The 12,562-nt window shown below is 44.7% G+C and overlaps 1 protein-coding gene across 3 annotated transcripts in view; it reads left to right on the top strand.

Annotated features, from left to right (window-relative positions):
* LOC115142674 (atlastin-2-like) overlaps positions 1 to 12,562 on the top strand; it is a 33,319-nt gene that overhangs the window by 8,004 nt on the left and 12,753 nt on the right. For all 3 annotated transcript variants that reach the window (XR_003865537.2, XM_029682315.2, XM_029682316.2), the window contains exon 2: positions 9,178 to 9,452. Coding sequence is in view for 2 of the 3 variants with exons in the window: in XM_029682315.2 (XP_029538175.1) it covers positions 9,178 to 9,452 (275 nt within the window). In the remaining variant the exon portion in view is untranslated. The remainder of the gene's footprint in view (positions 1 to 9,177; positions 9,453 to 12,562) is intronic.

A 12,562-nucleotide genomic window follows, 5' to 3' on the forward strand; every position in this document is an offset into this window, starting at 1 on the left:
ACAGGAAGGCCATAAATATCATCAAGGACATCAACCACCCGAGCCACTGCCTGTTCACCCCGCTATCATCCAGAAGGCGAGGTCAGTACAGGTGCATCAAAGCTGGGACCGAGAGACTGAAAAACAGCTTCCATCTCAATGCCATCAGACTGTTAAACAGCCACCACTAACATTGAGTGGCTGCTGCCAACACACTGACATTGACACTGACCCAACTCCAGCCACTTTAATAATGGGAATTGATGGGAAATGATGTAAATATATCACTAGCCACTTTAAACAATGCTACCTTATATAATGTTACTTACCCTACATTATTCATCTCATATGCATACGTATATACTGTACTCTATATCATCGACTGCATCCTTATGTAATACATGTATCACTAGCCACTTTAACTATGTCACTTTGTTTACTTTGTCTACATACTCATCTCATATGTATATACTGTACTCGATACCATCTACTGTATGCTGCCCTGTACCATCACTCATTCATATATCCTTATGTACATATTCTTTATCCCCTTACACTGTGTATAAGACAGTAGTTTTGGAATTGTTAGTTAGATTACTTGTTGGTTATTACTGCTTTGTCGGAACTAGAAGCACAAGCATTTCGCTACACTCTCATTAACATCTGCTAACCATGTGTATGTGACAAATAAAATTTGATTTGATTTATGTTTGATGGACAGTTACATGATGACATGGCGTCATACCCTGGGTGGTTCTGAACAGTGAGCTTGTTTTTCACTTTGTCTATTGTAAGGAACATTTGCCACAGAACACATCTGAATGCTAGGGCTGGGAATGGCCAGGGACCTCACAATATCACCGTGATACTTTTGTGCCGATACGTTAAGTTTTGAGATTCTATACGGTGATTTCTATTGCAACGTACTAAACAGGCTATTGATCACGATGTGTCTGCTGCAGAGGGACTAGGGAACCATGAGAACATCAGTCATGGAAATAAGTGTTGGAAACCAATTGGTTCTCTATTTAAAAAGATGGCAATAAGCTATCAAGGAAGTATACTGGAGTTTTGGTGAAGATACAGCCAACTAGTGCAAAAAATAATACTGCAATATTATCAAAACGATATGATGTATGTTCAAATAATGTAAATAATTGCGTAAATGGTAATTGCGTGAGGGTGGGGCTGCAGGCGTTGTTCCGAACAAAACCAATGTGCTTGCTGTAGTTCCTCAATGGCACCGCTAGGAGAGCTCAAAAAAGCACCTTCTAGTTGACTCTTCTTTTGTCACCCATCTTGGCTGGTCCCCTGACGTTTGGCATGATGACACGTTGGTATATGAGTAAAGCGCTCTAAATAATGCAGAAAGTCGTCCTCAGCCATGAGAACTCGCTCTCATCCTGTACTTAGTCAAATCGTTCATCGCTCGCTCCTCCCAGCAGCATTGACCTTCAGCTGCTAATTTGGCCAAAGGCGCTTTTATCCTCCTAGGTGGTTTGTTCTACTATTAGAACCAATGGGTTCACCAGTTTTATGAAACTGTGTCGAATCCCATCTCAAATCTCCTTCCCTCTGCTAACCCTTTTCAGTCCATCTTCCAAATCCCTTTATAATCTGAAAGCCATATTGCCCAGCCAGCTATGGCATAGGCCTAAACCCATTCAGTCCTTTCAGATCTCTGAAGGTGGAGTAGACTGCGACGGAGGCTAGTGAGTAGGCTTTCAAGTTTGGAATGCAGCCTAGCCAGATGGAGACATTGTGATTGGTCATCCTCTGGCCGTTACTCTAGATTAGGTTTCCGGGAGGGCTGCCGTGTGTGCTGGCTTCTGTTCCATTCCAGTTGTAACAATGCGACTCCAGGTGCGTTTAGCTAGTGCTGGTCACGAACAAAGGCCTGTGCACACTTTGAACCCTCCACGGCTGTGGATGCCCATTCTGGTGCTGCGCTAGGTGTCGGCCTATGCCTCTACAGACATTTTCCGGCCACAGGATTCTCCATTGAATGTGCTTTTTAGTCCAAGTTTAGGTTTGTCGGAGTTGTCCTGCTGTGCTCTGGTCTGAGACTTATGCGTTTTGATTGATTGACTTGGTCTGAGACTAGTATTTATTTTAAGCTTAATAGATGCCCATTGAGGTGCCCAGTCAAGCACCCCTATTGCCCATATTAAGTATATACAATGGGTCCGGTCATGGTGGTCAAATCCCCCCCCCCCCCATCAGTCATGGTCAGTCAAGGCCATGGATATGATGAACAGTTGCGAGTTGTGTAGATGTCTATCAAGTTGTTCAATTAGCATAGCAATTAGCACATGACTGGTTGCTTTGCCTTTAAACCCCCTTAAATGTCGCACTCATGTTGTGCTGATCCTATTGAAACGACGGGGGCTTTATTTGTCTTGTGTTCTCCCTGACTGGCTGCAGTGTCATCTACTGTAATGTGATGAGGGTGGCTGCGTGTGCCCCTCATTATGCCCCCCCCCCCCAATGGGCTAACTGTCCTTGAAAGGACAGGGGGAACCAAACCAGAGCCCACAGACTTTATTAATGAAACAATTGGGCTGGGGAGGCCGAGTTGATGTCCCGCTGGCAGGGCTGCACAGTCTGCCTGCTAGGTGTGTGTGTGTTCTAACTGCTCTAACCAATGTTTGTTTCTTACCCATTCGCAAACTTGTCAACCCAGTTCCGGCCACTTTGTTTTTTGTTTCCTGTTTCAGTGAGTGTGTGGTACAGACAGTATTCTTTCAGCTCTGTTTCACCCAAAGAGCAGCTCAACTATTCAGAGAACATCAGTATATATTGTAGTTCAACTTCATTGAATTGCATCCATCAGATGAATCATGACTAGATAATCATGAGGAGGCCTAAATGACTACTGCTCTTTTATCATTTGACTTTACATTTACATTTTTGTCATTTAGCAGACGCTCTTATCCAGAGCGACTTACAAATTGGTGCGTTCACCTTAAGACATCCAGTGGAACAGCCACTTTACAATAGTGCATCTAAATCTTTTAAGGGGGGTGAGAAGGATTACTTTATCCTATCCTAGGTATTCCTGAAAGAGGTGGGGTTTCAGGTGTCTCCGGGAGGTGGTGATTGACTCCGCTGTCGTGAGGGAGTTTGTTCCACCATTGGGGGGCCAGAGCAGCGAACAGTTTTGACTGGGCTGCGCGGGAACTGTACTTCCTCAGTGGTAGGGAGGCGAGCAGGCCAGAGGTGGATGAACGCAGTGCCCTTGTTTGGGTGTAGGGCCTGATCAGAGCCTGGAGGTACTGAGGTGCCGTTCCCCTCACAGCTCCGTAGGCAAGCACCATGGTCTTGTAGCGGATGCGAGCTTCAACTGGAAGCCAGTGGAGAGAGCGGAGGAGCGGGGTGACGTGAGAGAACTTGGGAAGGTTGAACACCAGACGGGCTGCGGCGTTCTGGATGAGTTGTAGGAGTTTAATGGCACAGGCAGGAGCCCAGCCAACAGCGAGTTGCAGTAATCCAGACGGGAGATGACAAGTGCCTGGATTAGGACCTGCGCTGCTTCCTGTGTGAGGCAGGGTCGTACTCTGCGGATGTTGTAGAGCATGAACCTACAAGAACGGGCCACCGCCTTGATGTTAGTTGAGAACGACAGGGTGTTGTCCAGGATCACGCCAAGGTTCTTAGCGCTCTGGGAGGAGGACACAATGGAGTTGTCAACCGTGATGGCGAGATCATGGAACGGGCAGTCCTTCCCGGGAGGAAGAGCAGCTCCGTCTTGCCGAGGTTCAGCTTGAGGTGGTGATCCGTCATCCACACTGATATGTCTGCAAGACATGCAGAGATGCGATCGCCACCTGGTCATCAGAAGGGGAAAGGAGAAGATTAATTGTGTGTCGTCTGCATAGCAATGATAGGAGAGACCATGTGAGGTTATGACAGAGCCAAGTGACTTGGTGTATAGCGAGAATAGGAGAGGGCCTAGAACAGAGCCCTGGGGACGCCAGTGGTGAGAGCGCGTGGTGAGGAGACGGATTCTCGCCACGCCACCTGGTAGGAGCGACCTGTCAGGTAGGACGCAATCCAAGCGTGGGCCGCGCCGGAGATGCCCAACTCGGAGAGGGTGGAGAGGAGGATCTGATGGTTCACAGTATCGAAGGCAGCCGATAGGTCTAGAAGGATGAGAGCAGAGGAGAGAGAGTTAGCTTTAGCAGTGCGGAGGGCCTCCGTGATACAGAGAAGAGCAGTCTCAGTTGAATGACTAGTCTTGAAACCTGACTGATTTGGATCAAGAAGGTCATTCTGAGAGAGATAGCGGGAGAGCTGGCCAAGGACGGCACGTTCAAGAGTTTTGGAGAGAAAAGAAAGAAGGGATACTGGTCTGTAGTTGTTGACATCGGAGGGATCGAGTGTAGGTTTTTTCAGAAGGGGTGCAACTCTCGCTCTCTTGAAGACAGAAGGGACGTAGCCAGCGGTCAGGGATGAGTTGATGAGCGAGGTGAGGTAAGGGAGAAGGTCTCCGGAAATGGTCTGGAGAAGAGAGGAGGGAATAGGGTCAAGCGGGCAGGTTGTTGGGCGGCCGGCCGTCACAAGACGCGAGATTTCATCTGGAGAGAGAGGGGAGAAAGAGGTCAGAGCACAGGGTAGGGCAGTGTGAGCAGAACCAGCGGTGTCGTTTGACTTAGCAAACGAGGATCGGATGTCGTCGACCTTCTTTTCAAAATGGTTGACGAAGTCATCTGCAGAGAGGGAGGAGGGGGAGGATTCAGGAGGGAGGAGAAGGTGGCAAAGAGCTTCCTAGGGTTAGAGGCAGATGCTTGGACTTTAGAGTGGTAGAAAGTGGCTTTAGCAGCAGAGACAGAAGAGGAAAATGTAGAGAGGAGGGAGTGAAAGGATGCCAGGTCCGCAGGGAGGCGAGTTTTCCTCCATTTCCGCTCGGCTGCCCGGAGCCCTGTTCTGTGAGCTCGCAATGAGTCGTCGAGCCACGGAGCAGGAGGGGAGGACCGAGCCGGCCTGGAGGATAGGGGACATAGAGAATCAAGGGATGCAGAAAGGGAGGAGAGGAGGGTTGAGGAGGCAGAATCAGGAGATAGGTTGGAGAAGGTTTGAGCAGAGGGAAGAGATGATAGGATGGAAGAGGAGAGAGTAGCGGGGGAGAGAGAGCGAAGATTGGGACGGCGCGATACCATCCGAGTAGGGGCAGTGTGGGAAGTGTTGGATGAGAGCAAGAGGGAAACGGATACAAGGTAGTGGTCGGAGACTTGGAGGGGAGTTGCAAGTGAGGTTAGTGGAAGAACAGCATCTAGTAAAGATGAGGTCGAGCGTATTGCCTGCCTTGTGAGTAGAGGGGGAAGGTGAGAGGGTGAGGTCAAAAGAGGAGAGGAGTGGAAAGAAGGAGGCAGAGAGGAATGAGTCAAAGGTAGACGTGGGGAGGTTAAAGTCGCCCAGAACTGTGAGAGGTGAGCCGTCCTCAGGAAAGGAGCTTATCAAGGCATCAAGCTCATTGATGAACTCTCCGAGGGAACCTGGAGGGCGATAAATGATAAGGATGTTAAGTTTGAAAGGGCTGGTAACTGTGACAGCATGGAATTCAAAGGAGGCGATAGACAGATGGGTAAGGGGAGAAAGAGAGAATGGGAGAGATGAGGATCCCGGTGCCACCACCCCGCTGACCAGAAGCTCTCGGGGTGTGCGAGAACACGTGGGCGGACGAAGAGAGAGCAGTAGGAGTAGCAGTGTTATCTGTGGTGATCCATGTTTCCGTCAGTGCCAAGAAGTCGAGGGACTTGAATGTTGTTGCTTTGGCATGCTGACGTGTCTGAAGTCAAGAACTTTTGACATCAAAACTTGTGACTTATGACTGGGACCCATTATTTTTATGACTGCAGTCTGCTGTTTCTGATGTTTTAAAGAGAAGGCTCCGACAAATTAAACTATTTTCATCTCTTTCAAGAACCTTACTGGTGTGATCGGAGTTGGCGTAACTACCTCCGACCATAGACTACCTGTCTAAACCACACCGTAGAGAAATGGGAAGCAGACAGACACCAACTCGCTGCTAGCTAACACTCCAAACATTTTGAGAACAAAACCCTTTGACATCCGGGCATCTTGATCGCCTTCACTGCAGAGTACAGGGGTTCCTTCTTTTAAAAGTTGCGAGCTCACACCACGGCACTTAGAGGTACCCAGCATCACTGCTTCATTGCTCCAGACCACCACAAGGGGGAGTTGGAGCACTCGTTATGCTTTTGGGTCCCAAGGTTTTTATATATCCAATCATATCGAGTGGTTCCAATGATAAATTTGATGCGAGCCACCCTTCCATGGTGACATTCTTCAGCAAAGATGGCTGACAAAACATTACGGAAGCAAATTTAAGTAATTATAACGTCATAACGAGTCAAGCAAAAAATGTACAATTGAGAGGAATGTTAGTTAACCTCATAGTCCGACCAAACCCGTATGCGGTAGCGTAACTACAGCCTCAAGCTCATTAGCATAACGCAACGTTAGCGATTTCTAAGATTTCTAAAAATCGCAAATGAAATGAAATAAATATGCCTGTTCTCAAGCTTATCCTTTTCTTAACAATCCTGTCGTCTCAGATTTTCAAAATATGCTTTAGAACCAGAGAAAATCACTAATTTGTGTAAGAGTGGTGATAGCTAGCTTAGCATTAGCGTTAGCATTTAGCACGCAACATATTCACAAAAACCAGCCAAGGAATCAAATAAAATAATTTACCTTTGAAGAACTTCAGATGTTTCAATGAGGAGACTCTCAGTTACATAGCAGATGTCCAGTTTTTCCTGAAAGATTCTTGTGTAGGACACATCGTTCCCTTTTGTTACTATGCATATGGCTACCGAAACTAACCGAAAATTCAGTCACCTACATGTCGAACTTTTTTCCGAATTAACTCCATAATATCGACTGAAACATGGAAAACGTTGTTTGAATCAATCCTGAAGGTGGTTTGTCATATTTCTCTCCATTGAAAGCACCGTCCTTGTAGCCTGGTTTGTTCTGAGATTTGAATGGAAAAATACCGGGACCTGACTTTTGCGCACCGATTGCCACGCAGACACCAAGCGGGACACCTGGTAAATGTAGTCCCTTATGGTCAATCTTCCAATGATATGCCTACAAATACGTCACAATGCTGCAGAGACCTTGGGGAAACAAGATAAAGTGTCCGTTCATTCCTGTCGCATTCACAGCCATATAAGGCGATCATGGAAAACGTAGCCTCAGAAATCCTGTGCATTTCCTGGTCGGTCATACATCTTGGTTTTGCCCGAAGCATTTGTTCTAAGGGACTCACAGTGAAAATCTTTGCATTTCTGGAAACGTAAGACTGTCTTCTTTCCAAAACTATCAATTCCAAGCATATTCGAGCATCTTTTCGTGACAAAATATTGCGCTTAAAACGGGCACGTCTTTTTATCCAAAAATGAAATACTGCCCCTAGAGTCTTAAGAGGTTAATGTAGAGACAAACGATTGTGCATTTTTTTTCGCCATAAATTTACAAGTTGCTATTTGGCAAGTTTCAGCCATATCCAATACCGGGAGTATCAAACTCCATTCTTTGAATGATGCTGTGTCTGCCAAGTTCTGTTGTGAGAAGAAGAATGGAAATGTCAGGGTGAACAGAAGACCTGACGAACCCGCCACGTATGTTAACTCTGCCTGTCGGAGTTGTAGTTCCAGAGCTCACAGTTGTGCCTGGCATGGATTGTGACTCTAGGGCCGCCCGGACCGTTTTGCTGTTCTGCTATTCCAAGGATGTGTAACCAAAGAGAGAACACGAGTGGGCACAGAATACATAGCCTTCCCGCTGTGGACGTCTATTTCAGCACCGTTTCGCGCTGCTCTGAGACAAGCATGGAGAAACGAATGTTCAAATATAATATTATTAAGATATGTGTTGACTGAATTTAAGCAAGTGATATCTGCTAAATAATCAAGTTGGGTTTCTCCAGAAATAAATAATTCTAAATGATAAACTGGCTTTATTTACAAATTAGTGAGTGTCTCATCCCATGTTCAAGAATTAACCTGGAGTAAGCGAGAAAAGGGCAACTGAAAACGAAATCTCCAATATCGTTACTTTTTAAACAAAGCGATTATTATTAATTAATTTAGAATTATATAAAAGCCCCTTTAGGATCTGTGAGAATATCAGAGAACATCTAACGGAAAATGCCCTTTAGATGTTAATATAGTCCTCCAATCCTTTAAATGTAACTATTGTAATCATTGAGAAAAATATTTTTAGATATACTGTTAAATGGTGTAGGTCTTATTTAAAGAGCATATTGAAGTTAGAAGCAAAAGCCTACAAATATTTTAGCATGTTTCGTGCTCCTCTAAGACAAGCATGGGGACTGGTCTTGATAAATCAATGAGATTTTAATTTTCACTTAATCTCTGTTTTGGGTATTGTTTAGACAAGAATTAGAACATGAGGGTTCCCGAAATGTTATGTTCTTAGTGTAACCTTTTTTATTTAGCTAGGCAAGTCTGTTAAGAACAAATTCTTATTTACAAGGGCAGCCTACTCCTCCGTCCTGTTGTACAGCGCCATATTTTCCATTCCCATCCTAACGGAAACCCTGATGGTTTCGTTTTTCTTTGACTAGAAACACCATAATGTTAAGCCAAATTACTTCAAATCAATCCCATATACGACGTGATTACAAAAGGTTTTAAATTCTCTGGTAATGCCGATACAGAAGACTATCAAATGCTTCTCAAAGATGCCCTCTGGTGGTCAAACTAGCAATGACATGCATTCACAGAAAAAATGGCTGACAAATAGATAACATGCTGCAGCAGCCCGCAAGTTGTGCCGCAGTATAACGCAACTTAAAGGAGGAACCACTGTACCTTTGTTTTAAAGGATACTATAGTTCCAAGATTTGGCCTAGTTCCAGTAATCCAAGATTTAGGTTTAACATGGCTACAGATTATTTTAACATTGTTGAATGGAAAAAGATGGCGTAATGGATTAATATGCCCTGAAAATGAAGTTAAAGTAACACAGTTGAATTTATATTGTCGTGAACTAGTAGGCACATGCAGGTATCTGTGTGCAATATCCACTTTATCTAACCAGTAACCACTTTCAGGTTTGAAAATGTTTAACAAACTCTGATTTGAGGATGGACATTCTCTATGAATTGAGGATCTTCCCTTTAACGATTCTACACATCTCTACCAGGTGAGCATGGGGTGGAGGGTGTGCCTCATAAGATGAGCCCTGAGGAAGAGGAGGTCCTGTTGTCGGAGGAAGAGGCCTTGTCGGCCAGGCCGGTCCAGATCGTTGTGGCTCACGAGGACGACCACGCCTTTGAGCTCGACGAGGCGGCGCTGGAGCGCATCCTGCTGCAGGAGCATGTACGCGACCTCAACGTGGTGGTGGTGTCGGTGGCCGGTGCCTTCCGCAAGGGCAAGTCCTTCCTGCTGGACTTCATGCTGCGCTTCATGTACAACCAGGTGAGGTTATACACTGTCTTTCCTTGTACAGGCTACATGAGGGGCCTAAAATCAGGGCCTAAAATTTACTTTTTGGTCCACCAGTCACTGTGGCAGGTAAATCTACCAGCCAGATTTAGTTTGACCAGCCAAAATGTTTTTTTCTCTGAAATGACACAACCCATTAAAATGGCTGCGCGTGCTTTGTAATGTTACTAAAAAAGATGTATTACTAGTAAGTAATGTGGTATATTTCATATCTTTGTGACCCTGCGGTTTTTTTTAAACCAAAAATATCAGATGAGACAAATGTTCACAGGTTACCTTGGTAATGTGACTTTCTGCCTGTGAGATTGAGTCTGACTAGTAGCTGTTTTCTTCTCTTCCCTAGCAGTTGAAATTCAAACATTTGAAAAACAACCTACCTAACAATGTAAATAGCCAAGAAACACAAGGACAAAGTCTCACTTCAGTAGACTTTAGTTTCAAGTAAATTAGACCTTTTATGCCTGTGCCAGCGCTCGCACTGAAGCCCTGACCACCCGCCAACGTGACTGGTGAAATTCACATCTTACTACCCGCCAATGTCAAAATCTAGATGGGTAGGGTTATCCTTGTCTCATCGCGCACTAACGACTCCTGTGGCGGGCCGGGCGCAGTGCACGCTAACCAGGTCACCAGGTGCACGGTGTTTCCTCCGACACATTGGTGCGGCTGGCTTCCGGGTTGGATGCGCGCTGTGTTAAGAAGCAGTGCGGCTTGGTTGGGTTGTGTTTCGGGGGACGCAAGGCTTTCGACCTTCGTCTCTCCCATGCCCGTTCGGGAGTTGTAGCGACGAGACGACAGTAACTACTAACAATTGGGATAAAAGGGGGTAAAATAAAAATGTTTAAAAAACAGACACTAACAGGATAGAAGTGATTTCTTATTTAAGTATTAATTGCTAACTATTAATATCAAACAAATCAGGTAAATATGTAATTTCTCTCAACACACCGGCCTATATGTATAACCAGGACTGTTATACATGTGACCTAGAACCAGGGGAGAGGATACACACAGGCTTATGTAGTATATGTACATAGGCATGCATCGTTACATGTAGAATTAGTTGTAGAATTAGTCCTTATTAAGGATTCCAGCTACTCTTCCTGGGGACCAGCAACATTAACCTCTTAGTATGGAAATCCCGTTAACAGCCCTACTTCATTTCTCAAAAGAGAAACATCGAACAATTTCTAGACTGTTGACATCTAGTGGAAGCCATAGGAACTGCAGTCTGGGCCCTAATAAATCAGGTCTCCCATAGAAAACCATTGGAAAACAGTGACCTCAATTTTTTTTTTCCTGGCTGGATTGTGCTCTACAACCAGTTCTGTTATACTCACAGACATTATTTTAACAGTTTTAGAAACTTCATAGTGTTTTCTATCCAATACTACCAATTATATGCATATCCTAGCTTTTGGGCCTGAGTAGCAGGCAGTTTACCTTGGGTACGCTTTCCATCTGGACGTGAAAATACTGCCCCCTATCCGGGATCAAATTCGACAACATCTGGTGTAATCGGAGCGCGCCAAATTGAAAATACAAAATCGTAATATTAAACATTCATAAAAATACAAGTGTCTTATATTGCTTAAAAGCTTAATTTCTTGTTAATCCCGCCGCTTTGTCAGATTTCAAAAAGGCTTTACTGCAAAAGCATACCATGCGATTATCTGCCAACAGCGCCCCTCGTACAAAAGCATTAAACACATTTTCCAAACAAGCAGTGGCGTCAGAAATGGCGATAAAATAAATCACTTACCTTTGAAGATTCTTCCTCTGTTTGCAATCCCAAGGGTCTCAGCTACACATCAAATGGTCGTTTTGATCGATAAAGTCCTTCTTTATATCCCAAAAAAGTCAGTTTAGTTGGCGCACTTGATTCAGTACAATGGAATCCCAAACGTTACCAATAAACTTTGTCCAAACAAGTCGAACAACGTTTCTGATCAATCCTCAGGTACCCTAATATGTAAATAAACAATACAATTTAAGACGGAATATAGTATATTCATTGCCGGAGATAAATAACGAAGTGCGCGCCCTCATCCACACGCGACACAATACTACAGTCAAAATGGGAGCCACCTAGACTAACAAATTCTAGCTCATTAAAAAAAAGAAAAACAGCCTGAAACTCTTTCTAAAGACTGACATCTAGTGGAAGCACTAGGAACTGCAATCTGATTCTCCCAAAAACAAGGATTTGAATGGGCAGACACCTCAAACTAAAAAAGATTTCCGGATGGATTCTCCTTGGGTTTTTGCCTGCCATATCAGTTCTGTTATAATCACAGACCGCTTCTTGGCCTGAGTAACAGGCAGTTTACTTTGGGCATGTCAGTCATCCGAATTTCTGAATACTGCCCCCGGCCCTCAAGAAGTTAAGGCAAATACAATTTAAAACACTTTTCACAACACATTAAGTGGCCACATGCGTGTTTTTGTGCAGCCTATACTGACCACACACCTGCTCTGACCCACCAGGTATGGAAATACACAGGTTAGAATGCAAACACAGTGGCCCTCAACCTGCCAGTCTGGAACATACTAGAATATGAGGCAGGGTTCAACATGAACTCTCGCCTGTTTTTTGTTGTTGATAGTAAACTCATGCTTTTGTAGATAGACGCCAGTAGATTTCCAAGTAGAAATTCACTTGACCAGTAGACTTCTGGCCTACTTGCCCCGACCGGAGAGAACCCATTGTCAAACCCTCGTGAGAACGGGAGCACAACTCATGTCACATGTCTGGTGAACTTTGTGAGTCTGAGTGCTTTATGACCTGTGGTGTTTCGCCGCATTGAAGAGCTATTTTCTGCAGATGCGCTGTGAAATGATCCAGTATCACTTATTGAAAATATTGCCTGTTGGGCTACCTGGCGGTGCTTTGGGCTACCTGGCGGTACTTTGGGACATCTGCTAACATGAAGTGTCCTTTGAAATTCAGTACACTATTGGCCCTGCTAGAACATTTTTACATGGACTTCAAACAGCTCATTAGATTAAATCACACAACCAACCAGAAATACTTATCTTGAGTTTGAAAAATATGAGGACAATGTTTTCAATCAGTGAAACTA

The sequence above is a fragment of the Oncorhynchus nerka genome, linkage group LG15, assembly GCF_034236695.1.
Source record: "Oncorhynchus nerka isolate Pitt River linkage group LG15, Oner_Uvic_2.0, whole genome shotgun sequence".
Taxonomy (NCBI): Eukaryota; Metazoa; Chordata; class Actinopteri; order Salmoniformes; family Salmonidae; genus Oncorhynchus; species Oncorhynchus nerka.